At 47.6% G+C, this 26,634-nt stretch overlaps 1 protein-coding gene across 3 annotated transcripts in view; it reads right to left on the bottom strand.

Moving 5' to 3' along the window:
• Nucleotides 1-25,045, bottom strand: part of MAP3K14 (mitogen-activated protein kinase kinase kinase 14) — a 28,806-nt gene extending 3,761 nt beyond the window's left edge. Inside the window, exons 1-15 of one of the 3 annotated variants that reach the window (XM_030966484.1) lie at nucleotides 24,877-25,045; nucleotides 16,922-17,194; nucleotides 16,305-16,374; nucleotides 13,941-14,151; nucleotides 13,230-13,826; nucleotides 12,099-12,236; nucleotides 9,881-10,010; nucleotides 8,869-9,000; nucleotides 8,319-8,423; nucleotides 7,086-7,249; nucleotides 5,948-6,098; nucleotides 5,024-5,374; nucleotides 3,691-3,797; nucleotides 2,272-2,416; nucleotides 1,643-1,743 (exon numbers count right to left, since the gene is read on the bottom strand). In XM_030966484.1, the coding sequence (XP_030822344.1) occupies nucleotides 1,643-1,743; nucleotides 2,272-2,416; nucleotides 3,691-3,797; nucleotides 5,024-5,374; nucleotides 5,948-6,098; nucleotides 7,086-7,249; nucleotides 8,319-8,423; nucleotides 8,869-9,000; nucleotides 9,881-10,010; nucleotides 12,099-12,236; nucleotides 13,230-13,826; nucleotides 13,941-14,151; nucleotides 16,305-16,374; nucleotides 16,922-17,174 (2,655 nt within the window). In that variant the 5' untranslated portion in view covers nucleotides 17,175-17,194; nucleotides 24,877-25,045. The remainder of the gene's footprint in view (nucleotides 1-1,642; nucleotides 1,744-2,271; nucleotides 2,417-3,690; nucleotides 3,798-5,023; nucleotides 5,375-5,947; nucleotides 6,099-7,085; nucleotides 7,250-8,318; nucleotides 8,424-8,868; nucleotides 9,001-9,880; nucleotides 10,011-12,098; nucleotides 12,237-13,229; nucleotides 13,827-13,940; nucleotides 14,152-16,304; nucleotides 16,375-16,921; nucleotides 17,195-24,876) is intronic. The other 2 variants (XM_030966483.1, XM_030966485.1) reach the window with 2 other exon arrangements.
• Nucleotides 25,046-26,634: the final 1,589 nt, after the last annotated feature.

The following is a 26,634-nucleotide window of genomic DNA, read 5'->3' as shown; positions in this document are numbered from 1 at the left end:
ACAGTCCAGCTGTCCAGACTGTCTCAGTCAGTCACAAGCCTTTGTTATAATTCATTTTCTATTCTTAGCCAGCCTTCTGATGAAATCCTAACTCTTTTAGTATCGTTTTAATATAATATATATAATAAAATAATAAATCAAGCCTTCTGAAACATGGAGTCAGATCCTCATCTCTTCCCTCATCCTAAGACTCCTGCCAACATCACCACACCAGGGGAGCACTGACTTTGACCCTCATTCATGGAGAAAGTTTCCCAGACTTCAAGATAGACTGGAATCCACAAAAGTGTGAAATAGATTATAGAGAGCAGTGTAGGTGTATCACTTGGTGAGAAATTGAGGTTTTTGGGATTTTTAGTCTGTAGTGGATGGAAGCAAGATGGAGGGCACAGGGTGTCATCCTGGGTTTCTTCTTCATGCTTCTTCTTCATGGGTTTGGGTGGCATTTTGTAATTGGGCAGAAAAGACCACATTGGGATCAATTATTGGGTTAAAAGGGAAAATAATCTAGGTGTCAGTTCTTAATTGGATGATTTAGTCTTAAAAGACCTTGGAACAAGAGATTGTTGGCCATTTTGTGCCTTGTAATGAAAAGCTGCTGAACTCACAGTAGTGAGACTGTTTTACTGATAAGAAATAATAAACACCTGAATCCAAACATGAATTACTGTCTCAGGTGCCTTCAATCCAGACCCAGAAAAACCAATGACTGGTACTCCCACACTAAAGTGCTTCCCTGAGCTCTGGGCCAAGGCTGGGGGTTCCTGAGCTGCCCATGTTTGGGCACCTGAGCTCCTCTGCAGTATTTTGCTCTGTGATGTCCACAAGAACAGAGTCTAGAGAGGATCAGCACCACTGGAACATCTTCTGGACTGGTGCAACATCTTTTGGAGATGATCCCATTTTACAGTGAGATCTTTCAGATCCCATTTTACACTGAGATGAGTCACAGTCCCACAGACACTCCAGAGTTTCTTTCAGGAACAGCCAAAGCAGCCCACAGTGAGGTTCACAGGAGTGTGCCAACATCTCCAGCAGAACAAGTTGGAAGCACCCCAGTCAAACAGAGTTCATCTCCCTGAGCTGATGCTACTGCTCATGACAAAGAAGCTATACATGATTCTTCAAGGAGAGGGGAAAGAGTTTATAATTGAGAAGGAATTTTTAAGCTGCAGCACAGAATGTCTATATTCTAAGATATAGATCCCTGTGGTCACTGACAATTGGAACTGGCTTACAATTCAAATTTGGTACTAGGTTTAGGCTGGATATTAGGGAAAACTTCTTCACTGCAAGAGTGGAAAAGCATTGGAACAGGCTGCCCAGGGCAGTGCTGGAATCACCATCCCTGAAAAGGTTCAGAAAATGAGTAGATGTGGCACTTGGAAATCCGGTTTAGTGGGCCTGGTGGGATTTGGTCAAAGGTTGGACTTGATGATCTTGCAGGTCTTTTCCAACCTTAATGATTCTGTGATTCAGAAAACATCCTCTGGTACCACACTCACAACAGCAGCACTGAGGTTGTGCTTCTAAAGCTGTCCTAGGGATCCCTGAACCACTCCTGGGTCTCTCTGGCATTCAGGGGTTATGAGGGAAGAAATCATTCCTCAAATGATGCACTGAGCTCCAGTCTGTGTCTCACCTGGCTGCTTATCCCCGTGGCAATGTCTCCCACCTTTGTCCTGTGGAAATCTCTGATGTGCAAATTTTCTCCACTTAGCAACTGGATCTGGATTTTCACTCCTGGAATGCACAAGAGGTTCTTTAAGTTCTGCTGAGCCACAAGGACCTCACAGCCCACAGCAAAACAGACTGACAAGGCACACACATGGGGAAAAACTCATTTTTGTCATTAAGAATTTCATTTATGTAGGTCTTTTGCTGAGCATGGAGCTTGCTGCAGACAGCAATGACTCACAGAGCAGAGCTGCATTTAGCAAGAAAGCAGCTGAAGGGATGGATTAATTTGCACAATATGCCCTCAAAATTCTGGGTGGATATTTGTGGTTATAAAACATTCCTTGCACATGGAGGCTGCCTGAACCAGGGCACACAGGCTCTGTGTGTGCTCAGAAACTTCCCTGGATTTTACTGCACAGACCCATCTGTGACAGGCGCAGACTGGGCCTCCTCACAAACCATCTTTAGGTGGATCTGCGCTGGCACAGCAACAGAAGGACAAAAGGAGTTGAAAAACTCCATATCCAGCTTGTCTAGATAGTGAGGAAGTGATTTCTGAACATTTCTCCCTGCTGGGGGAGGCAGACCCACCGTTGAAGCAGCTGGGGGTGTCCGTGTGCCGGCTGCGGCTCAGCAGGTTGTTCCAGCTGCAGCTCTGCCCCTCTGCCTGGCTGCTCCAGGAATGGATCCCAGAGCTCATGGTGTCCCTCAAGCTCTGAGAAGCCTTCATGGAGTTCTGTAGGAATAAGCAGAAGATTATCTAAGGTTCTGAAAGAAAATGAGCTGGCAGGAGATGAGCATTAAAATAAGGTCAGGAGGAAAAAGGTGGAAATCAAGCCACAGTTGATTTAAGGCTGGGCCTTAATCAACATTTATGTGCCATCTGGGATTGCAGTGCAACAGATACTATAGATATTATCAGATATTCCCAATAGTTAAATCAATAATGAGCTGAAAAGCTGAGTGAGAAAAGAGGGGTTGTACTGACTGGAAGGAGAATTAAACATCAGTTAAAATATTTGTCACTTACTGACATTAGAAACACCCAGGAAAAACAATTCACTGTACAAAACCAACCATAGGCCCTATGCTGCTGCACTGTTGGGAAGGGTCTGTACTGTCCCAGTCAATCTGACACCAGCACAGAGGTCTGAACCAGTCAAAACCAAGTTACAGGTATGGTGTAGGTGTTAGTGGGAAAAACCAAGCAGAGTCAGATCCCACACTGCACACTGTGTGTGTCAACAGCTGAGCTGTGCAGAACTCCCTCAGTCCTCCTCAAAAAGCACTGGAAGACTGAGAAGAGAGACAGAAATAGGACACAAAGCTGCTCCCAGTCAGAACTGACTCCTGCACAAATTGGGGACTCAATGTCTTTGAAAACTGTGATTGAAGGGCTTTTTTCCCTCCCTGGTCCAACAAGGCCTGTTCAGTGCTCCTCACTGGTATTCCCCACCTTAGGAACACCAGAGAGAGCTAATTTCAATCTAATTGAAATTGGCAAATATCCCAGACTATGTATTCATTACTATCAAAGGGTTAAAATAAATTCATGGAGAATAGATCTGGGAATGAATATCCAAGATTTGGGTCTCTGTTTTCCTGTCCTACTCTCCTGGTCTTTCCCTAAACCTCCCACTGGTGGCCATGGCTAGGAAGAAGACCCTGCACAGCTGCCTGGTGCAGCTCCTACTTCCATCACTGCTTCCCCAGCTCCTCCCCCTGCACAGGCAGGGTTGAGGCTGCTGAGATTCTCTGTATCCACACTCTTGAAGCTTCAGGTGAGGATACAGCACAGGAAAGCCTCTGGAGGACAGGGTCCATGCTGGACAGGGAACCAAAGCACAGCTACAGCCCTCAACACCCCATGGGGCACGAGCAAAACTTTCTTCCCAGCAAATTGGGTGTCAAAAAGCAGCAGCAAAGGTGAAAAAATCCAGATTTTCATTGGTCACAGGTCCCAGTTTTGCCAAGGGGGCCAGCCAGACACCCCCACCCATCCCCACTCACCTTCTCACTGGCATCTGACACAAAGGGGCTGTCAATGCTGAGGCATGAAAGCATTTGCTCTTGCTCTTCCAGAGAGTAAGGCTGGGAAAGGCTGTTCAGAAACAGTTCTGCAGCAAAAGGAAGAGAAGGGAGACATTTCCAGTGTTTCAGGGAGACATTTCCAATGTTTCCCTCCATGCCTCCCTGCTCTAATCACAGCTCTGCAATTAATACCCAAAGCTTCTTCAGCAATATTTAATGAACATTCATATTGGTGGCAGCAAAGCCCAACACACAACTCTGCCATGCAGAGGCCACAGGACACTGTGACACCAGGAAACTGGGCCAAGAGGGGATGGATTGTGCAACAACATGTAAAATAGTATCCTAAATTTACCAGTTCTTGCCTTTACGTCTCCTGTGAGATGCCACTTTAGATCAATCCACATTATCAGGGAAAAGTCAAACTCATGTACTCAGCTCTCACAAGCATCTGGAGGTTTGTACTCTCTTATCTGGATACAAGTACTTACAAATACTGCAAATATTCCTGATAATATCCAGATATCCCATACATAACCAGCTCTTACAATGCTGCTGAGACCCAAAGCCATTTGAGAAAGAAGCTGCCCATCAGCAAGCCCTAAAATCCCCCAGTTTTCTGACACGGTTACAATTCAAACCATTCTCTTCCTCATTTATTTCAATTCACTCAAAAAGACTAGAAAATATGGGAGAAAAAAGAAGTGAAATGTAGAGTTATACTGGGCCAATGGAACTGGACAAATCACTGATTTCTACACTGAATTTACTGCTGGTTTTCAAACTCTGGATTGCTGTTGTAACCAAATTCCTTGGCTCATGGCTGTAGGTTTTCCAATGCCCAGAACTAAACAGTTGCAGGCTGATTTTAACTGCACTGCTTTGCTTGACATCTGCCATTCCTTTCTTTTTATCCTGGCTTACCTCAATTAACAAAAAAAAAAAATTTGAACCTAAAATTGCAGATGAAGTTGGAATTCTGACACTGTTTACACAGTGCAAACAAGCACAAGTCTGAAACAGGCTGCTTTCCAAGAGGTTCCTGCACCTCTCTCAGAAGGCTCCCCCCTGTTCAGGAGGAAGGAAATTCTGTTCACTCCCTTTGTGGCACATTTAATTGGTTAAGAACTATTAGTTTTGGTAGTTTGAAGGAAGGTTGAGCAATTTGTGTAATGAGAAAGGAACTATGAGCAAAATGACATCCAAGCTGAAAACCCAAAAATAACTGTCAACAAGCCAAGAGAAAGCAGCTGTATTTTTATCCTGCTCTCAAGCAAAAAGAGCTGAATTCCTCCCCCAGCCCAGTGCTCACCAATTTCCAGCTGCTGAAGTTCTTGCTCTGAAATGGTTGTGGCTCTTTCCACGTGGCTGCAGCTCTTCAGGGGCAGAGGAGTTGAGGAGAGGGGTGGGGGATCACAGGTCTCAGGTAACTCCTTGCCCTCATTCCAGTGAGGTCCCTCAACCTCCTCTGTTTGCTCCAGAGATGGAGGTGGTAGGAGTGGGCTGCCACAGGAAACTTTGACTGACAGTTTTGGGTCAGAACCAATCTCAGAAACTGGGCTCACTGTGGGGGACAGGGATGTCTGTGCACTGTTTTCTTTGTTCAAAGAGAAATGTCTGGGCTCTCTGTATTCACCTTTCCAAGGGCTTCTCACACCTCCCACTACAAAAAAAAAAAGATACAAACATTATCAAATAAAGCAATAAAAGAGGTAAAATTTTCCTTTGCTGTAAGAATTTTTTGAAGTGCATTTGCTGCAAAATGCCCAGCTTCTTCAAAAGATAAAACCAGATCACCTCCACAAATTCTTGCTGTATTACAGAACCACTCAGCAGGATTAAGTTGAAATAAATTAGTAATGTGTCAGGGGCAAGACTGAACCACAAGTATGAGTTACAGCTAAGGATGCAATAAACCCTGCTTGCAGTTGTGCTGCACACCAGGCTCTCCTGGTGCAGCTGATGCTTCAGCTGACAGGAGCCCTCAACAAACCCACAGAGAGCTCCCCTCCTTCAGCAGAGAAGGAAGAAGAGCATGTGACAGCACACAGGAAATTATCATTTATTTGGGTGACAAACACTTGGCTGCAGGCAGAAGCCATCAACCCAAAACATGCATCAAGGCTGTGAAAATGATATACTGGACAATAAAACAGACTGGCCCTTCCAAAAGGAGCAGCACCAGCAGCTCTCTCAGTGGGAATGCAAAGGTTCAGCTGCATCAGGACATTTCTACCTTCCTCAAGTGCCATGCTGGTCTTGGTTTTGAGCTCTGATGCAGACGCCCTCTGCAGAGGCTCCTTCTCCAGCCCCAGCTTAATAATCTCAGCAGTGAGAGGGTTGCAGGAAGGTGGAATTTCCCTCAGAGGAGGCGGCTCTTTAGCGATCTGTGTAACAAACAGGAAGTGAAAGAGGTTAGACCAGAGAGGCTTAATTTGATTTCAGGAAGGTTCTTCCCACCCCGACAGCGTTTCCAACTGAAATGAAAGCATTAAGTGAGAGCTGAACAGTAATTTTATTACAGCTGAATGGCTCAAAAGTCACACCCAAGTTATGAGCAGGGCATGGAAGAACAGCCCAAGCAGAGCAAGCACAGGGAATGCTCAGCTCCCAGAGCAAGGCTGGTATCCTGTCATGTAAGAGCCTAAATGAGAGATGCAGGACTCCAGGTGGCTCTCCAAAATGCAGTTTATTCCATCCAAGACGTTCCAGCAGTCTGGGTGGCAGAGCCTGTGCCTACAGCTGCCAGCTCCAGCTGCAGGCAGGCCTGGACAGCCTTTGGTTTAGGTTACAATGCATTCTATACTTTTCTTTGCTGAGCATCTTCATACAGTAGAACCAATCTATACCTTAACTTTTATCTATAGCCCATCATAACTACTGTAATTACCATATTCATGTTACTGTTCTCCAATCACTACAAGTTAGTACATTACAGTTTAAGCTGGAAGTTGTTTTTCAGTTTTCTTGCAGTGGAAAATTCTGAAACTTTTTTTCTACTTACTTGTTTGCCTGTGCTATCTTCCTGCTTGGTAAAAACATCTTCTTGTTTGAGGTGGGTTTATCCTTTGCTCTAAGTCATAAAAACCCCTTCTAACTAACATAACCAAGAAGGCAAAGGGTATCCAGCAAGACTGGCTCAGCAATTCTTTTCTTCTATTTCAAAACTTGCTTCCATCTCTCTTCCTTCATCAGACTCTACATTTAAAAAATCTTTCTGCTAAGCATCTGTGAGGCTTTCTTGTCAAACTTTCATCCTTTCCAACACTGTCAGATGCCCAGCTGGCTCCCAGCCACCCACCTCCAGGTGAGTGCTGCCTGGCCAGCAGTAACAAGCTCTGGCAGCTCAGCTGCACAGAGGCTGGGGCACTCACCTTCAGGCAGAGAGGGTGGTTGTAGTACTGGGTCCAGGGGTGGCAGCCATTGAGCATGTGCAGCATCATGCAGCAGCTGCTCCACACGTCCACCTTGGAGTCACAGCGCTTCCCCATCACCACCTCGGGGGCCATGTGGGTCTCTGTGCCAGGCACGTAGTTCCCTAAAACCAGCCAGGAGAAAACTCACTGCATGCAGGCAAGACAACTAACTGCTCCAGTGCCACTGGGAGGAGGCCTAAGGCAGAATCCCTCTCTTTTCAGCTGAAGTGAGACATGTCAGCTTTGTAGTTTGGGTGGGAAGGGACCTCAAAGTTCATTCAGTGCCCCCCTGCCATGGCAGGAACACCTTCCACTATCCCAGGCTGCTCCAAGCCCCATCCAACCTGGCCTTGGGCACTGCCAGGGATCCAGGGGAAGCCCCAGCAGCTCTGGGCACCCTGTGCCAGGGCCTGCCCACCCTCACAGGGAACAATTCCTTCCCAATATCCCATCTGACCCTGCCCTCTGGCAGTGGGAAGCCATTCCTCTTGCCCTGTCCTTCCAGGCCATTGTCCCAAGTCCCTCTCCAGCTCTCTTGGAACTGCTTTAGGCACTGGAAGGGGCTCTGAGGTCTCCCCTGAGCCTTCTCTTCTCCAGGATGAACAATCTGAGCTCTCCCAGCTTTTCTCCATAGTGGAAGGGCTCTACCTTAACCCAAAAAGCAGCACTGTGTGTTCTCAGAAGCTGTTCCCCCTCAGACCCATCCCTTATACACAGAATAGGAATTAAACTTCCCTTGTAAGCAAATCTGGGAGGCAAAACATCAGCTTGACTTCAGAAAATATACCCTTCTCTTTCAACAGCTGCATGAAGAAGCATGGTTAAGTTTAATTGTCAAAAAAACGAATTTTCTTTAGTGGAGATCAGGACTCTTTCCCACTATTCAGTGAGTTTGCACAAAAAGTTTCAGTAGGACTTTAAAGTTTCAGTGTGGTTTCTTGCAGGGACAAAATGAATGCTGGGACTGAATGCAGCATGCTGACAATCTTACAAAAACCCTTCTAGCCTGGGAGACAAGGACCATCACCTCCCAAATTTCAGGTCATTTTGGCTGTCAGAGGGATGCCTCACAGTAATACCAATAAATGAGACACCCCGAGCAGTTGCTTGCAAATCAGCCACATGTAAATGTTCAGGAGAGAGGATGAGTCAGAAGGGCAATTCCTCAGAAGAGCAGCAGCAAAACCTCACCTGTGACCAAGCACTTTCCCAGCCCATCTGGGTGCAGGTGAGCAGAGTGGCCAAAGTCACACAGGAGGGCCCTGCTCCCATCATCTGACAGCAGCACGTTCTCAGCTGCCAAGAGAAGGGTTCCATTAGTTTACTCTGCATCAGGAGATGAGAAAAACACTCAAAAGCACATAGAACTACAATTTCCTAAGCCCAAAGGATTTATTTCTCCTGTCACTGTCTTAAGCAAGTACAAAGCTGTAATTATCTCTTATAAACTACCAATTACCTGCCCTGGAGATTCTTGTAGCCCAGTGGTGGGCCAGCTTGGACAAGCAGCTTGGCAGACCCACGGGGTGACAAGAAGAGGTGACAAATATGATATTCCCAGCAGTCTGGAACCAAGGGAAACTCCAATTTCAAACATAGATCTGAAAATCTAGTAAGTAGATCCCAAAACTTTAGTAAGTAGATCCCAAAACTTTAGTAAGTAGATCCCATAATTTGATCTCCAGGCAGTTTGCCTCTTCTAAGAAAAGGGAAGAACAAGGTACTTCAAACACTTTCCTACCTTTGACATCTCCATGGAGAATGTTTTGAGCATGAAGATACTCCAGACCCTCTAACACCTGGCCCAGGTAGCTGAGGGCTCTGTCCTCCGGCAGGCAGCCACTCTGTTTAATGAGCTGCCCTAATGACCCACCTAGGAAGGAATCCAGAGAGTCCATGTTATCTTATGCTTAAATTCTCCCCAGCATCATTAGCATTCCTGGTGGTTTCCATTGAAAAAATGGGATCTTCCAGGTCTGACAGCACTTATCTTCCACACATGGCTCTCTTCCTTTTGTTTATACCCAGAGTTTTTGCTGCCCACAAAACCAGGCCTTGTTCATGGTTTTTTTTTGCTTAGAGTCAGTTTAACAGCATTGCTTTGGAGCAAAAGCAAGTGCTCTGTGATCAGAACAGGCATTTCTAGGTGTTACTGACCACCACTCGTTCTTCAGAGCCTGTTTTCCATGGTTCTGGCCAGAAAAAGAGCACCAGGCAATGGAATCATTGAAGTTTGCTTACACAGCCAGGGCAACGAGCCCCACTGGTGTCATGCAAACCACCAGGAAGCACAAACCAGCCCCAGCTGTGTTTTACTGTGAAAGAGAGACTGGAATAAGGCAGGACTAGGAATCATTCCCCCCACAGCAAGCCCACTGCAGGGTTTACACACACCCATCCCAACCCACTGGGTTCCCGTGGTTCACAGCCTGTTTTCCATGGCTCTGGCCAGAAAAAGAGCACCAGGCAATGGAATCATTGAAGTTTGCTTAGACAGCCAGGGCAACGAGGCCCACTGGTGTCCTGCAAACCACCAGGAAGCACAAACCAGCTCCAGCTGTGTGAAAGAGACACCTTGAACTGGAATAAGGCAGAACTGGGAATCATTCCCCCCACTGCAGGTTTTACACACACCCATCCCAACCCACTGGGGATTTCACACCAGGATGCATTGAGGAACTAACAGATTCATACTGGGGCAGGAGGAAAAGGAGGTCAATGTGCACTGGGCACTGCCATGGTGTCCTGCTCACCCTCCATGAGCTTCATGAAGATGGTGACCCAGGGACCCTCCTTGACAGCACCGTACAGGGGCACCACGCTGGGGCTGCTCACGGCCGCGCACGTCGTCAGCTCCTCGGCACGGAAATGTTCCACCTGCACCTGCAGGAACAGGGAAAACTGAGCCATCCTGGGGGGGATCCTCACACAACTGTCCCTCTCTGGTGGCTGTGGGACAGCAGAGATGGGTTAACTGGGCTTGGTGGTCTTTTCCAAACTTAATTCTGTGATCTTCCTGAATAGAACTCGGGGAGTGCAGCAAGAAGTGGGAACGCTCGGGATGATGAACACTCAATGTTTAAGGGAAGCGAAAATTCATCACAAGAGATGCCAGCTTGCAATAACTCCAGATTACAGGTAGGAAGGTAATTTCTGTCTCAGTAAAAGGATAATTTTGACAACTGAGGCAAAAAAAGCCCTGGGGATGGTGCAAAACTTGGCAAAAATTCAACTCCCCCAAAAGAGGGATAGTTTGTATTCCCCCAAAGAAAGGAATACAAAATATGTCCACAAGAAGTGATCTGCATGATCACCTTGTTAGGTGGTGTTCATCCTGCAAATGGTTAAAGAAAAACTTTATTCAGTAAGTTCAGCCAAACTAAATAAAACAAGAATTTGCTGAAGTCCAGAAGGAAAACATAAGTCATGAAGATTCTGGTGGGAAAAAGATGCATCATGTTTCTTCTCTGTCAGCAATCCAGCTATAGCTGGTTTTCTTTCATCTCAAGAATTTGGAGAGCAGGTGCTTCCAGCACCAAGTCTGGTGAAAGAAGGTGAGGTAGAGGCCTCCTGTCACAGGGAGGCAGCAGGAACTGCAGACAGTTATTCATGGAAAATTAAATAGAGCATAGAAAAGTGTCCAATTTGCATGATAGAACTCTCTGCTTTCAGAGTGCGATCTAAGAAGATGCATTTTTGATATAAAGAAGCATCATTTATCCTTCAGTAATTAGGTGGGGGGGAAATGACATTTTGAAAGACTTCAGCTTCTCCTACTTTCATGTTTCCCTTTTCAGCACAACCATCTTCCTTCCTGAAAATACACCCCACAAGGAACAGCTATTCCTCCCAAGACTGTGGATTTGCCAAATGGATAATACATTTAAATAGCTACACACTGACAGGAAACAATCTGGTTGTGTCACCACCAGATTTCACACCTGAACTGTGAGGATGCAGAACAGGAATTAATTTTCTACATGCTTGAGAGATGTTTGTTTCTACAGCTGACAAATGAATGGTTATGAAATGGTTAAATAAATACACACCCTGGTTTGTCTTGCCTCTTACACCTTTCCACAGGGAGCACAGCAAGCTGGGCCCAGTGTAAATGGGGGGGAAAGTGAACATCTTAAACTGGAAAATGAAAGTTATGGTTCCTTTTTGCACATAATATTTTTGTACTCACGGCAAACACTTCCCACACAAAGTTTTCTAGTGAAGTAATGTGAGAAACATCAGTTCACAGAGGTGATGAAAGTATTCAAGTGTTAGTTCAAATCAAATAGTTTACATTTTCCTCATCTCCTTGCATTATCCCTCTGTCTGCACCCCTGATGCCCCCTCAGCAGCCCACAAATCAATGTCCTGATCCAAGTTACATTCCACACACTTCCTACATCATGTGACAATGGCATACCCTGGAGCAGAACAGATTATAGAGCCAGCTTCTGGAAAAACACACATCCTTTGCTGCATCTGGAGCAGCATCACCTCAGAACAATGTGCCAGCACTGCAGCTGACACTGAGGAGATTAAAGCTCTGTTTTCAGATCCTACTGCCTGCCTTGGGTTTTTCCTACTTTATTCCTTTTTCAACAAGGAAATAAATACCTGCCATGTAACCACTTACACCAGACATGGTTTGAGATAAGAATAGTCAGATAACAGACAACCCACGCAGCTGTTGCTCCCCTGCAGTCACTCACAATCATTCAGACAGCTCTACTCTTGCCTCAGCACCCAGGATCCCTTTCAGCACACTTTAAAGCCAAATAAGCTTTTTTTCCTGGCTGCTGATCTTGGCCCCTGTGCACATACAGATCCTCCAGCTGCTTCTCTGTCTGCCATTACCCTGAAGTTTTTCCTTGGACACAAAAACAGCACTTCACTGTGACTGTACCAGGCCCTAAAGAGGGAAGAGATTTCTCTCCATGTGCTGTCTTGTGTCTTTCTCTCACACAGAATTACCTTTTTGGCAGCACACTGGAATCCTGTCTGCTTGTCCTCTATCTTGTACACCTCCCCAAAAGAGCCAATGCCCAAGGAACCATGGCACTTGGTCCAGTGAACCTCTTCTCGGTACTCGTAATCCACCGGCTTCAGCTTCTGCAAGTCCAACAAAAACAAGGAAAGAGACGTTTAAATGTTGAGCTGCATGGAGATCAACATTCTCAGAAGTAGCACAAGGACAGATACCACAGCACCTCTCCAGAAATCTCAGTACAAGATTACTTCTGTCACAGGCTTGAGATGAAACCATACAGGATAAACCTGCTTGATTTCTGTGGGCTCTGTTGAAACTAACTGAGTGCACCCCACTGCTGTAAAGAAAGGCCACCAGGATTCGGATGGCTTTGGAGCTCTGTGTTCCTCCCTTCTCCCTACAAAGCTGAATCCTACAACTAACCCAGATTCCTGTGACGAAATGCTTTTCTGACACTGTGAAAGCTTTTCTGCAGTCAGTAGATGGAGACTGTGCCTTAGGTGTCAGTGTGAACACGTTCAGGCAGGTAAGGGACACCTTGAGCTCCACAGACCATACTGACAGGGTCACACTGACCCCAGGGAAATCCTCCAGGAGGACTTTAAGGTGTTGAGAGAAAACGGAATTCAGAAGAAGTGAATCACATCCCTAGGATTCAAATGCATTTCTGTGCCCAGGCCCTGTGGGACACTGCAGGAGCTGCTGGTCCCAGCAGAGGCACAGCCTGGCCTCCTGCACCTCCCCTTCTACTCAGCCCTGGTTTCTGTCACACTCCAGCTCCTCCAGAGCCAATAAATATTGCAGCCTGGCTGAACAGATTGGGCTCTTCCCCAGCAAACAGAGGACATGGTTGAACACTGACTAAGCACAGAACCACTGCTCAGAGCCAGGCCTGCATGTCTGGTGACTGAGCACAGCATGGAGCCAGCAGTCTGAGACAGGCAAGGCTTGAATTCCTGCAGAAAACAACCCTGCATCGTTATCTGGCAGCTCCAACCAGATCCAGAACCATTCAGAAATCACAGTTTTAGAAGCAAGCACATGGGTACAGATTATCCCTCTCCCAAAGCCCAGGAGAAACTCAGCCTCCCACACCCCAGAGTGGCTCAGATCACCTCGTTCAGCAGCACGCCTTCATTTTCACTTGCTTCATGGAATTGTTCCTTCAGCTCCAGCCCACCTCCTCTCCACGTCTTGGCCAGGCTGGCTAAATTTTGTGGTTCTCCAAAACTCACACTCCCCTTCAAGGCATCTACCAAATATTCTTCCACAGAAAGTTTGTCAGAACTGGTTTGCACGGACTGGTTGATGCATTTGGTGAAATTATATTCTAAGTTTAGGCCAGATAAGTGACTGTCTTGATAGTTGAGGTCACCATGGATGTATGTGTCCAGAGCATTCTGCTTCATGGCACGGAGAGGATTGTCCACGTGTGGGAAATGGGGGGGAAGGATGTTGTAGGGGAAAGGACGGAGAGTCTCAGGCTGGGGAACAGTGTCCCTCTGTTTCCAAACATGATTAAGGCACTGAATAGGGCTGATCAACTTGTGCAGTTCAGTTTTGTACTGGCTCCTTGGGGAATGGAGTTTGCCCACAGAAAAAGGGGCATGGGCAGGCTTCTCAAAAGGCAGTGGATCATAGCCCAAGTCCTTGTTAAATTCAGGAACCCAAAAACTGTTTCTGTAAAGAGTGCTTTGGTGGGATTCATCCTCCTAGAAAACAAAACCAAACAGCTGAGCAGGAACCTCAGTATAGCCACCAAAATTCACCCAAGAGCTGTTAGGAGTTTGCAGGGACAGTACAAAAGGAAGGTGGAAGATTCTCACCTGGACAGGAATTGGGGTGCAGCTCTCCTGTTCTGGAGTTCTTGGACTTCTCCTGCCAGCAGCCACAGGTTGTCCTTTCAGCTTGGATCTTTTCTTGTGCCTTTTCTTCCTGGCCCTGCCCCGGTGCCTCCCTCTCCAGGTGGGTGCCATCCTGCCCTCCGTGGCGTGGGCCACATTGTTGGGGATGTGATCGAGGCTGTCCGAGCGGCTGCTGCAAGGCAGAGCACAGCAGGGCTCTGAGATGGGGCAGCTCACAGGGCACCTCCAACCCACAGAGGGAAAATTAGCAACTCTGCTAACTCAACAGAGAGCTAAAACACAATTTCTTGACTTCTAGTAGGAGTAAGTAGAAGGTCAAGGCCCAGCAGCACCTCTGGCTTTGTATAAAAGAAATGTTGGGGTGTGGGGGCAAAACATTAAAGTGACCCAGGGTTTACAAATTCTGGAAGAACAAGGCTGGAATGTACAGTCACAGAATGGTTTGGCTTGGAAGGGACCTTAAACCCACCCAGTGCCACCCCTGCTGTGGCAGGGACACCTTCCACTGTCCCAGGCTGCTCCAAGCCCTGTCCCACCTGGCCTTGGGCACTGCCAGGGATGCAGGGGCAGCCCCAGCTGCTCTGGGCACCTGTGCCAGGGCCTGCCCATCCTGCCAGGGAACAATTCCTTCCCAATATCCCATCTAACCCTGTCCTCTGGCATGGGGAAGCCATTCCTCTTGTCCTGTCACTGCAAGTCCCTCTCCAGCTTTCATTTATGTCTCTTTTTTGAACATAGCAAAGTAGAGGGGAAAGCACTGCAAGTCTCCAAGCTGCTCTGAGACTGTTTGTGGTTGATTTCTAGTGAACACAGAGATGATGGATAAATGCAGTCTATTTTAAAAATTATTAAAATTAATAAATGTTTTCATAATATCAATGCCTGCTCTAATTTGAAGGAAAAGAGCTTTGCACAGAGAAGAGGGATGACTAAGAGCACTCAAATAAAACAGCTTCAAAAAGCTAAAATGTGCTGGCTTGTAAAGCCCAAAACTACAACATGATTTCTAAGAATGTGTACAGATACACACAACACCCCAGCTGGGGTCTGCACAAAGAGATGAACTCTCAAGAGGGATATTTGCCTGCAGTTACTCAGGGTCAGAAAGAAACAGTCCCTAAGGTTCTTTTGAACTCGAAGCATTCTGTGATTCTATGATTCCATACCAATCATGGCAGTTAGATTTTTAAAATTAAGCTCCAAGAGAAAACAAGATTTTTGATCTTCAAATGAAGCAATTGTTCCATTGACTCAGAGCAGTTCTGATACATTTCTCTGCCTTTCCTGATCAGTGATGCAGGGCACAGCCACTCTCTCCATCTTTTCCTGGTGTTTTAGATGCCAAAAGTAGAGTTCTGGCTGATGGCATCAGGACAGTACCTTGAGCCTGAATACATAGCAGGTGTGCATCCCAGAAAACCCCAGATCCCACATAAAACCCCTCAGAAATGGGTCACTTTGCACTTCTTCAGATGGTCCATAGAACCACATCCTAAAGCCACTGGGCAGTGTCAAACCTCACACCCCACAAGGTGTCTGAAGCCACCAGCAAACAGGCAGCACCTAATTCTGTACCCCAGTCACCCATTTCAGGGCACTGGGGCTGCCTGACAGGGCTCCAGTGTGTAAGAAAGCTCCAGTATGAGCCCCAACAGGAAGATATTCTTCATGGAGAACAAGCACCTCACTCCCAGCTGACTCCAGAACAGCAATTCCCAGGCCTGCACTTGTCCACCACAAGTGTCACTGTCCCTTTTACCACTTGCAGCTTCTCTGTGTTCACAACTTCTGTTGTTGATCCTGTCATTAAGCAAAGGTTCTCTCATCCCCTTTTATCCTTCCAAGAAATTAAGCTGTTCCCTTTTCTGAGGGCTCCTTCTAGCAGCAGCCCAGGTTTCACACAGCTTTTCAGCAGATGGTGTAAGAGTTTCAAAAGCATCAACACAGTTCAGTTAAAAAAGACTGAAAATTTCTCCTTGGATCCTTCTACGTCAAGCCTATGAACTTTAAAAAAAATCAGTCATTTCAAAAGAAATTTGGCCATCCAGAAACAGCCAGAAGGCTACAAGTGCAGTAAATCTGCAGGCATTGCCAATAAAACAATGCAAGGTGTTTCAAGTGGTTTGTGCCTAAACTTGTATTTTTTCCTGATAGGAAGATGTTTTGGGAAAGACACATTCTTACCAGGCCTCAGACTGAAGAGGTAATTCCAACAGGAGTGCTTTTGGAAAAATATTTTAAGTGCAGAGAGCCAGGGTGATTTGGAACAAGGACAAGTCAGAAAACAGCAGTGAAGAGGGGTGTTTGTGTTAAGAGGTCTCTCACCTGTAACGTTTACTGTGGGCAATAAAGGATCTCTCTGATAAAGTGGGGCTGAACTCCTGACTGTTTTCACCTGTGGGGAAAAAAAAACCAGGATCATCACTCGTCTTAAACCAGGCAAAGTCTCTCCTAGTAACAACTGGACTCAAACAGCTCTACCACTGTGCTAAATGAGTGATCCAGACAATCAGTGCACAGTCATGTCACACCACCCACACTGCATTCTTCCTCCCCCACAATTAGGACGCTTCCCAGCTATCTCCTGATCCCCCAGCTCTTTCCCAGATGAGCTTTACTTTGGTTTCCTCCTCTTTATCCCCTCCTTTAAACCCCTTTCAGAAGTCAGCTAAGAACAGGTGCCCCACAGGACACAGATCTGGTTGGGGTGCACAGGTCTCATGCTGGTCTGTTATTTATGCTTTATTCAGTGGATGCTGCCACATTATTAGGAGATTTCATGAGCTTCCTAAATAGAGTCTGGGATGTGTCATCAGCTCCACCCCACTTGGGATTACAAATAGATGTGGCCTCAGCTCTCCAGGAGCGCCGAGGGAGTGAAATCTCATCCCTCTCTGCACATTCCTTTTTCTCAATGAAGCACAGCCCGCCCTGCTACTCACATTCTGCTTGGGCAATAATAGAAATTGATGCACAGCCTCCTTCTGTTTCTTCTTTTGCTGTTCCTCTGGTGATTACATCATTCAGGATTTTCCACTGACTGTGAAAGATGGCCTTCTTTGAATCTTCTACTTTGCAAACACTGCTCTGCTTTTCACTCACTGTCTCCTTCAGCCCCTCAGCAGCCGTGAGCTCCTTTTTGTGCTTGACTGCTGGATCAGGAGCTCCCTGGCATGCAATTCCCATCACAGCCATTTCCCAGCTTCAGGGAGACACTGAGCAAGAACAGAAAAACAAAACACTTGTCAAAATCCTTCACAGACAGAAGCAGCTTCAAGTTCATGAGAAACAGGAGGCTCCTGAAGGTATCATAATTAATAAATAATTCAAATCAAGGTGCTGACCATGTTCTGAGCTGGAGAAGAACCCTGGAGTATCAGTCCTCGATTTCTGACTTGGACCACTGAAGAGCTGAATAGTCAACATTCTCAGGACTGAAAGTATGCAACCACACAGGTTTCAGAGAAATTTAATTCTTGGTATATTCCCTTAAATATAAACAGTGAAACCAAGGAGAAGGAGGAACTCCCATATCACTAAACAGGAAGAATGTTCATCCCCAGGAAAAGGGAAGATATGAAAGTTCCCCTAGAGTGCACCTGGGGGGAATGACACTGTGCTCTCACACCACATGAATGGCCATAAACCCAAATAATTCCTTTTTTCCCTGTGTTCAGTCATCCTCAAAGCCATTCCTCAATGGAGCCAGGCTCAACAGCCAACCTGCCCATCCACAGATCCTCCCTCGCTCCCTCCTTCCTCTACATCACCAGCAACTTCTGCAATCCTTGCTCAAGCCCATCAGAAGTGGAGCTCTGTTTACAGAGTGCAGGATCCATGGAAGTTGGGGTGGGATAGAGGACAGTGATGGTGCTGGAACCCTGTTCCTGAATGCTGGGGAGGGGATCAGCACAGACTGTGAATGACAGGAACACAAATGGAGCTCCAAACAAGTCCCAGCACAGGGGAAGGTGGAAGAGAGCTGGGGATGGAAAGGGGGAATCATAAACCTGCATGGAAGCAAAGCACTGAGGGACAGGATGGGGATACCCAGGGGTGAAAATCAGCAATGTGGAGAGTGAGGAGTTCCCCACAGCACGAGCCCCTGGGGAATACAGCTTTGGTGTAGCCCCTGATCCCCTCATTTTGGATTCTGGAGAAGTTAAACCAGCTGTTTCCTTATAAACCAGGATATGCTCTGTTGCCCCTTAAGTGCAGAGACCCCTTCCTCGTACCAGTGCAAAACTTTAAAATGAACATTTCCACCCTTAAACCACCCATAGAAATTCAGAAACCTTGGGCAATGTATATGGATGTTAAGCAGCACAAACCCAGACAGGACAAGGAGGGACATTTTAACAGAGGCCAGAAAATCAGATATCAGCACCACTACAGGAGCACATCATGGGGCTCATCAGCTTCAATCTGCACAAATCTTTCTCTTCTCTCTCCTTTCCTTTCCCATTCTCATTCCCTTTCCTTTCCCTTTTCCTTTTTTCCCCACCTTAAGCAGCTGACTGGGGCAACAGGACATTTACTCCATCAGGCTCCTGGCAACAAATATGAATCAGGAAAATGAAAAAAATGAGTAGGTGCTCCATGCCTGAAGGACCACCAAGGAAAAGGGGAGGCATTTGGGAGCCAAGTGCATGAACCTTGGTGCTGTGAGTCACCTAACAACCTGGCAGGTATGCAAGGAAAGTCAACAATGACCACATTCAGAGGCCAAACAGAGAACAGCTGCTGTGCAAAAGAAGTGCTGATGACAGTATCCCACTCATTACGGCCGTCCCGCTCCCTCTCCTCTACAGAAATTATGTCAATTCTCAGTGCTGTAAAATAATCCCTTGGAGCAGCAGGAGCAGAGCCTGCCAGATGACTAACCCAGCCACCAGTGACCAAACTGACAAGTTCAGGGTTATTTTTATCCTCACTCTCTCCTGACTTGCATTAACTCTGTCTCTCCTTGCCCTCCCCTCACCTTCAAGGTCCTTCAGGGCAAACCAATCCCCATGGCCAAAAAATACATAATTCTACCAGTCCCTCCTTGGCTGAGTCAAAGGAGAACAGAGAGAGGGGAGAGACAAAACTGCAAGTCCTTGTTGCCCTCTAAAATGGCAAAGAATAACAAGGAAACATAACTGAGATTAAAGTCAACAAAGTTCTACCTCACTTGCAGACTCAAAGAGACCGAGGCAGCAATTGTGAGCAACGGCCTCGACCCGGGCAGAGCTCAGGCAGTTTAATGTGTGACTCAGGTCTGTGGGGCTGTGCAGGACCAGAACCTGCATGCCCAGCCTGGTTTAACTGCTGCTGCACAATTTTCAGTCCTTGGAAAAGTCAAATGCCAAGTATTTTTATGGTGTGTACAGTAAAGCATGGTGGGCAGAAGCTGAGATTAAAAATAAGCAATCAGAACCTTTAAATAGTTTTTGAAGTGTAGCTTCTGCCTGGAGAAAAGGAGGCTCAGGGGAGACTTTTATTGCCTTCTACAGGTCCCTGACAGGAGGTTGAAGCCAATTGAGGGTTGGGCTCTGCTCCCAGAAAACAAGAGACAGAACACAAGGAAATGGCCTCAAGTTGTGTCAGGGGAGGTTCAAGCTGGATATTGTGAAAATTTCTTCACTGGAAGGCTGATCAGGCATTGGAATGGGCTGCCAGGGCATTCGTGGAGTGCCCATGCCTGGGGGTGCTCAAAAACCAAGCAGACATGGCACTTCATGATATGGCTTAGTGGGCATGGTGGGATTTGGTTGAAGGCTGGACTGAATGACCTTGGAGGTCTTCTCCAGGCTCAGTGATTCTGTGATTCAGAACTGAACAGGCCTGACTCATCTCTGTGCACATGGAAGGGGGCTCAGAGAGGTGCACAGAGCTCCTGAGTCCCATAATTCAGACCCAGGCACTCTGTCTCTGCCCAGAGCCACCCCACAGTTCCAGATAAAAGGGAGACTGGGCAGCAGCAGATGGATCTGAGGATCCACAGGAAGCCCACTAAAGCAGGATTTACCCACATGAGACACTCTGGAGCTGCAGTTCCCCTGCCTGTTTACGAGCTCCAGGATGAGCACAGCTTCCTGTACAGACACATGGGACAGACAAACAGCACAGGGAGCTTCATGGTCCTGAGCTGGAGGGTGCCTGTGTCCCACCCAGAGCTGCTTCTCCTCTCCCTCTGCCAGCTCACTTAGATACAGCTGTAATTCTTGATTTCCATACCCTGGACTTTCTTCCTTCTGTGGACATGTGATGGGCTCATTATTTTCAAGGCAGAAAAGGGAAGTCAGGTAATGATGCAGGAGATAAGAGTGGATAGTGCACTCCTAACCCACAATGGGCTTTTGATACCAGCTTAAAGTTTGCTCCTTATCTTCACTAAGGGTTTACTCACCTTGGGTTAACTAATGTTAGTTCCCACTGCTGTAAAACAGAAAGTGTGTTTTTACAGAATGAAAGCCAAACAGTCTCAGTTGTGCTGTGAAGGCCCCGCTCTGGTGGCAGCTCCTCCCTCAGCCAACGTGTGGGAGAAACTAAAATACGGGAGAAGGTCACCTGATACTTGAAGGGAGTCAGAACTAATGAGACACTCAAACATTATTAATGTAAGAGACAACAAAGTGGCTTTCTGCTCCTTTAAAACCTCCTCCTTCCTTCTCTAAAGTCCCTCTTCAGCTCTTCCATCTCAGCTGAAAGATGTTTGGAGCAGGGACCTTAAAAAAGCATTTCTGTGTGTCATGAAGTCGTTGTGAGAGAAACTCAGAGCTGGACAGGAGCCATGCAAACACCTTCCAGCACTGCCCCACTCCCCAGCACACCTTAAATGGGATCCTGCTTGGTGTGCCTGCCTCCAATCCCCAGCACACCATAATATGGGATCCTGGTTGGTGTGCCTGCCTCCAATCCCCCCGGGCACCATAATATGGGATCCTGCTTGGTGTGCCTGCCTCCAATCCCCAGCACACCATAATATGGGATCCTGCTTGGTGTGCCTGCCTCCAATCCCCCCGGGCACCATAATATGGGATCCTGGTTGGTGTGCCTGCCTCCAATCCCCCTGGACAATGGCTTTTTGGGGAATTTCAGTTAATGTTTTGTGGATCAGCCCACACATTTGGTCAAAAAAGACTTGGGAAAGAGCTTTAAAATATATGTAAGGTTTCCTAAGTCAACTTCACAGAATGGAGATTTCTTCTCGTCTGAGTGCACCCATTCAGCAGCAGTTTCACACTGACATTTAGTTTGAAAGCAAAGAAGAACAAGAGAAAAAATTATGTTGTCTCAGTGAGGTTTCCCACTTCCTTATGGACAGGAGTTCTGTGCACAGAGCACTAACTCAGGTTGCCTTTGCAGCTGCTGCTGGTTTGATCAAACACAAGGAGCATTTTTAGCCATGTTGCTTTGCTGACCACCACAACAAAGCAACAGCTGGGAAGAGCCAGGAATTTCTGCATCACTAGAGCAGGGAATGGCAACTGAGAAGAACCCTACACACCTTTTGGGGACCTTCCAGTCCTAACAGCTGTCAGTGAGTATGGCAGAAAGTGCCAAGTCTGTAGCCAAAAGAACCTACACAGGGTATTAGCCACAAAATCCTTGTGCAAAGCCACCAAACCTTGTCAAGGAGCAGGATCTTCCAAAGGAAAAAAAAATTTAAAAAATATTATACTTATTATACGGATGGATCACATTAAAAATCTGGTTTGGGGCCACAGACATGTATATATATATATACACTTTAGATACATACTTTAGATATATACATACATATAGATAGATATATATAAAATATAAATAAATAAATAAATTAAAGGATTCAAGGCCAGGTTGGACAGGACTTGGAGAACCTGGGACAGTGGAAGCTGTCCATGGCAGGGGGTGAAACTGGATGAACTCCAAGGTCCCTTCCAACCCAAACCATTCCATAATTGTTTGTACAAGCCCTTCAGACCCTGGGCACCACTGCCGTCCATCCCTGGGCTCCTCTCTCATCCCTGCCTCATGGATGGCAGCCCTGGGCTCCCTGGCCCGCACACGTTTCAGATGGAACTGAAATTCAGACAGTTCCGGTTTTGGCTGAGGCAGTTTAAGGCCTGTTACTGTAGCCCAGGCCTGGGTGGAGATTTAAACTGCTCAGAGCTGTCAGCAGGACAAGTTTCAGTTTGTGTCAGAAGGGACTGAAAAAAACCAACTGTAGCACTCAGCAGCCCCCCCAAACCTCAAAACACATTTAATGCTGCTTTAAGTGACCATGTCTAAGGGTGGGGGAAAAGAAAGACTTCTCTTGTGTATCTAAGAGCTCCAAAGTGAAAATAAATAGAATGCCTGACTGATTAAAATCCTGGTGAGTCAGAGCAGCAGTTGCTATTCCAGGGAGCTCTCAGCCTTCACCCCCCCTTCCATAACCACTGTGACCCATCCAGCCATTCCAGGGGCTCGTGCACAATCCCCTCTCGCGTGGATCCACAGAGAAACACCAGGGAAAGCTGAAAACCTTCTCCCCAGAGCACCACAAGGTCCCTGTTTGAAGCACTGCACTATCAGCCCCATGGAGGAGCACGTCACATTACACACGATAGGCAGTGTGTAAACATGTTCTTTAAAGTGGTTTGATAGTAAATACTCCCAAATCCTCTTTCAGCCACTGGTGTTGTTTACTGTAAACACCAGGATAATGAGCCTGAGTTGATTTTTTTTTTAGTTACCAGACATTAAGATATTGCAATAGTTTGGTTACAAAATCTGCAGGGAAATATTTGACTGGGTTTAATTATCAGCAGATTTCTACAAGCACCCAAACACACCTTTATCCTCATTTCCTCGAGGACAGCCCGAGCACAGCTCACCCCTGGACAATTCTTTTCATGCTGCTGAACAAAGATATCTTGCCCAGAGTTTACAAACACTGCCACAAGCCCATTCACTCCGACAATGAGCAGGTTTTCCCAACCTCTTTGTAAACAAGGAGAACAGAAATAATCAGAACAAACTTCAGCCTGATAAGGATTTGCTTCCCAGCTGTTCTCACAGAGCTCTCAGGCCACTTAACAACAGCATGGCTTTGACAGCCCACTCATGAAGTTATTTCCTAAACTACAACAAAATGATACAATAAAGCACCTAAAGGGACAACTTCCAGCAGCCACCACAGACACACCTGAAAATCAATTCTGCCCAAGCAGGTGGAGCCAGGCTGTCACCAATTGTCCCTTTACACTGCTTTGCAGCTTTACATTTCAATCATATTTATAAAATCCATGTAAATCCATGGGGAAGCAGTAAGGCTAGGATTCCTTACTTGCAAAAACAACCCAAAAGTTTAGTTAAGTTTAGTATTGATAGAAGCAGTTCTACATTATCTTAATTTATGATTGGTCCTGCTAATTCAGTTGTGAATATAAAATCATAATGTGAACTGATTGGGGTGATTTCTAACTGTCCAGCCTGAGCAGACTCTCATGAGACATGAGGAAAAGTGGAACAGAACTGCCTTTAGGCAAGACAAGGTTCATTTTCTTCACTAAACCCTGATCAGCAAAGCCCACTCTCCTACAGATGCAATTCCCACGTGTCTGTCCATCCATGCATCCTCATCTCCCTCTCCCAGCATCTCCAGACCCCTTCCTAGCTCAGGGCTCTTTTACTCCCAGCCATCTGCTCATCTCAGAACCTGGAAATCTCTCTGTCCTCCGGGCCTCGATCTCTCTGTCTCCACCAACACATCTGACACTTGCCAGCAAAGGTCAAAAGTCACAGAAGGAAAGCTGATTCATGGCCACTTTCCCTCCATCCTCTTGGCAATTATAATAATAATTCAGCACCTCATCACTGCTTCAACAGCTCAGCTCTACCCTTTCCCATTTAACACAGAAAGAAAACTCAGGACAGACTCATTAACTTCAAGTTCATTAACTCCAGTGGCATTGGATCAGGGCCCACAAACCCTTTAGGTTTTCAGTTATGTTTGTTTGTTATGCTCCTTCACAGTGCTCTACAAGATTCAGTCTCTTAATACAGTTAAAATTTAATAGTTAATAGCAAGTGACTCATTCCCAAGGAATCCGGTGGCCGTGCCAATTAACAGACATCAACTGAGGTAAAATGCACTAAAGCAGCTCACTACAGACACACTCAATTCAGCTATTCTTATCACTAATGCCACAGCACAGAAGCGTGAATTATTACTCATAAAAGCATTCAGAAAGCCAGCTGAAAAAGAAATTCAGACTTTGTTTATAGGTGCTGGTTTCAGACTGCTGCGGCGTCCATGTGCAGAGCACTCAACACATGTTTCTAATGTAACCAGTTAAAGCTGACAGGAAGCATCTGAGATCAACCACAGCAACAACTCATTAATCAGCAAAGAAACATATTAACCTTTTGCCAGAAAATTAAAAAAAAAGGAAAAAAAGAAAAAAAAAGGAGTTAGGCATTTTGTTGTGCTAAAGGGACGCTGGGGGTGAAAAGGAATTCAGGTGAATTAAGGTCCGGCTCGGTTGTGTTGTGATGAGCTGAGCTCATCCCTCCCTCCTTCTCCCCTCTCCAGGGCCAGGGATCAGCCAAGTCCCTGCACCGGGAGCCCCGGGAACCGGCAGCTCGGGGCGCTGAGGGGCACCGGCAGCTCGGGGCACCGCAGACTCGAGGACGTGCCGGGCAGCAGTGACATCCAGCTCCGAACACCCACACACAGCGCAGCGAAGGGAGCGGCGGCGGCGGGGCCCGGCGAGCCCATCACCCGCTCGGAGCCGCCGGCCGGGCCGGGGCTCCTCACACGCTGCTCCCGCCGGCAGCCGCGGAAGCTCCGCCAGGCCCCACCGGGCAGATGCACCCCTCGGCTCCCAGCCCGAACGTCGCACCCAGGACCCGCATCCCGTCTCCGCGGCGGTGGCCGGGCCCGCACCTACCGCTCCGGCACGGCACGGCACGGCACGGCTCGGCTCGGCTCGGCTCGGCTCAGCCCGGCTCAGCCCGGCTCAGCCCGGTCCAGCCCGGTCCAGCCCGGTCCAGCCCGGCGCGATTCTGCTCAGCCCGCCCGGCACAGCCCGGCGCGGCCCCTCAGGCCTCTACGGCAGCTCCCGCTCACTGACAGGCGGCACCCAGCCATGGTCCCGCCCCCTGTATGCGCACAGCCAATCATCGCCCCGTCTCGCCGTATAACCCCGCCCCCCTACTCCCACCGCGCCCAATCACCGCGCGGTCCTTGCCCCGGCACCCCGGGCCCCGGCCGGCTGGGTTTCCCAGAAGTGGGCGGGACTTTCTGCCAAGTAGGCCCCGCCCCGCGATTCTCCGGGCGCCGTCGCGTTGCGCATGCGCGTTCGGCAAAGGGGGCGGGGTCGGGAGCGGCCGCCGGTCCCCTCACGGTCGTCCGCCATGTTGGCTGTGGCTCTCGCCGGTCCGGGCCCCGCCGTGTCCCTCGGTTCCTTCGGGCAGGGGGTGACAGGTGTGTGGGGGCCACCTCGGAGCCCCCTCAGAGGTACTTCAGTGCCGCAGTAGCGCGTTTTCCCTGTCAGGAGCCGCTCCAGAGAGTCGCCCATTACATTGCTCTTGCCTCCGGAAGCTGAGACGTTCTACTGATTTTTTTTTTCCTTGTCTAAGACTCTGTCGCCCTTTCCTGGTGAAATGAGAAGGGAAGGGCCGCAGGAGTGTGTCCCCCAATGCCGGCGCTCCTACCGGTGGTGGGGAATGGGAGGTGTCAGTCCTGCTGTGGGGAGATTTTCAAGTGGTATTAGTTATGATAACTCTGATCTCCCCAGTAAATTACGCTTTATTATTCGGCTTATACTTTGCCCAAGTACGGTTATGTTTTGCTTTGACACTAAAGGAAAGGGTGGGTGTGAATGACTTGGTCCTTGACTCAGTGAGATGGGGGAGCCATGGCAAATAGAACATTTCAGAGGTAGTTTCAGAGCTTTCAAGAAAGGTTTGTGATGAACTTAGAGAGCCATAGAAACATGGATTGGATTTGATGGGAAGGTGCCTTAAAGCCCGTCCAGTTTCACCCCTGCTGTGGCAGGGACACCTTCCTCTATCCCAGGCTGCTCCAAGCCCCGTCCAACCTGGCCTTGGACACTGCCAGGGATGCAGGGGCAGCCCCAGCTGCTCTGGGCACCCTGTGCCAGGGCCTGCCCAGCCTCCCAGGGAAGGATTTCATCCAGTGCTTATTCCTTCTGGATTTGGACTCCTTGTGTGACACAGGAGCAGGGAATGATTCACAGCTCTGGCAGAGTGTGTGTGTGTGAGAACCACAGGGATGGTGCTTGGAGCAGCCTTGGAATGGGAAGGAGCAAGATCCCACATCCCTCACCTTCAGCATACACTGGCTCTGCACAGGGGCCTCTTGTTCAAACTCCTTGCACCGTTTGGATAGAAATTGTAACTTCCAACAGCTCTTTCATAGGAGGATTCTGGTGTGTCAGTTGATGATTGAGTGTTGGTTGCACTCAATGATATTAGAGGTTGTTTCTAACCTGTATGATTGTATGTTCTGTGTTGCAGAAGAGTCCCCTGTTGCCCATTTCACTCTGGCTATGAACCCTGAGTTAAAAGAGCCCATCACAGTAGGTCACTGTCACACCTCATGTGTTGTAGTCGACAGGATTTTCTGCAGGTTACTCCAGAACTTGTGGAATTGGTTAAAGCCCTCAGCCCTCCAAGGAGA

This window comes from Camarhynchus parvulus, chromosome 27 (assembly GCF_901933205.1).
Source record: "Camarhynchus parvulus chromosome 27, STF_HiC, whole genome shotgun sequence".
NCBI lineage: Eukaryota > Metazoa > Chordata > Aves > Passeriformes > Thraupidae > Camarhynchus > Camarhynchus parvulus.
Note: the sequence above shows the minus strand (reverse complement) of the source record. Positions and strands in the feature narration are given on the sequence as shown.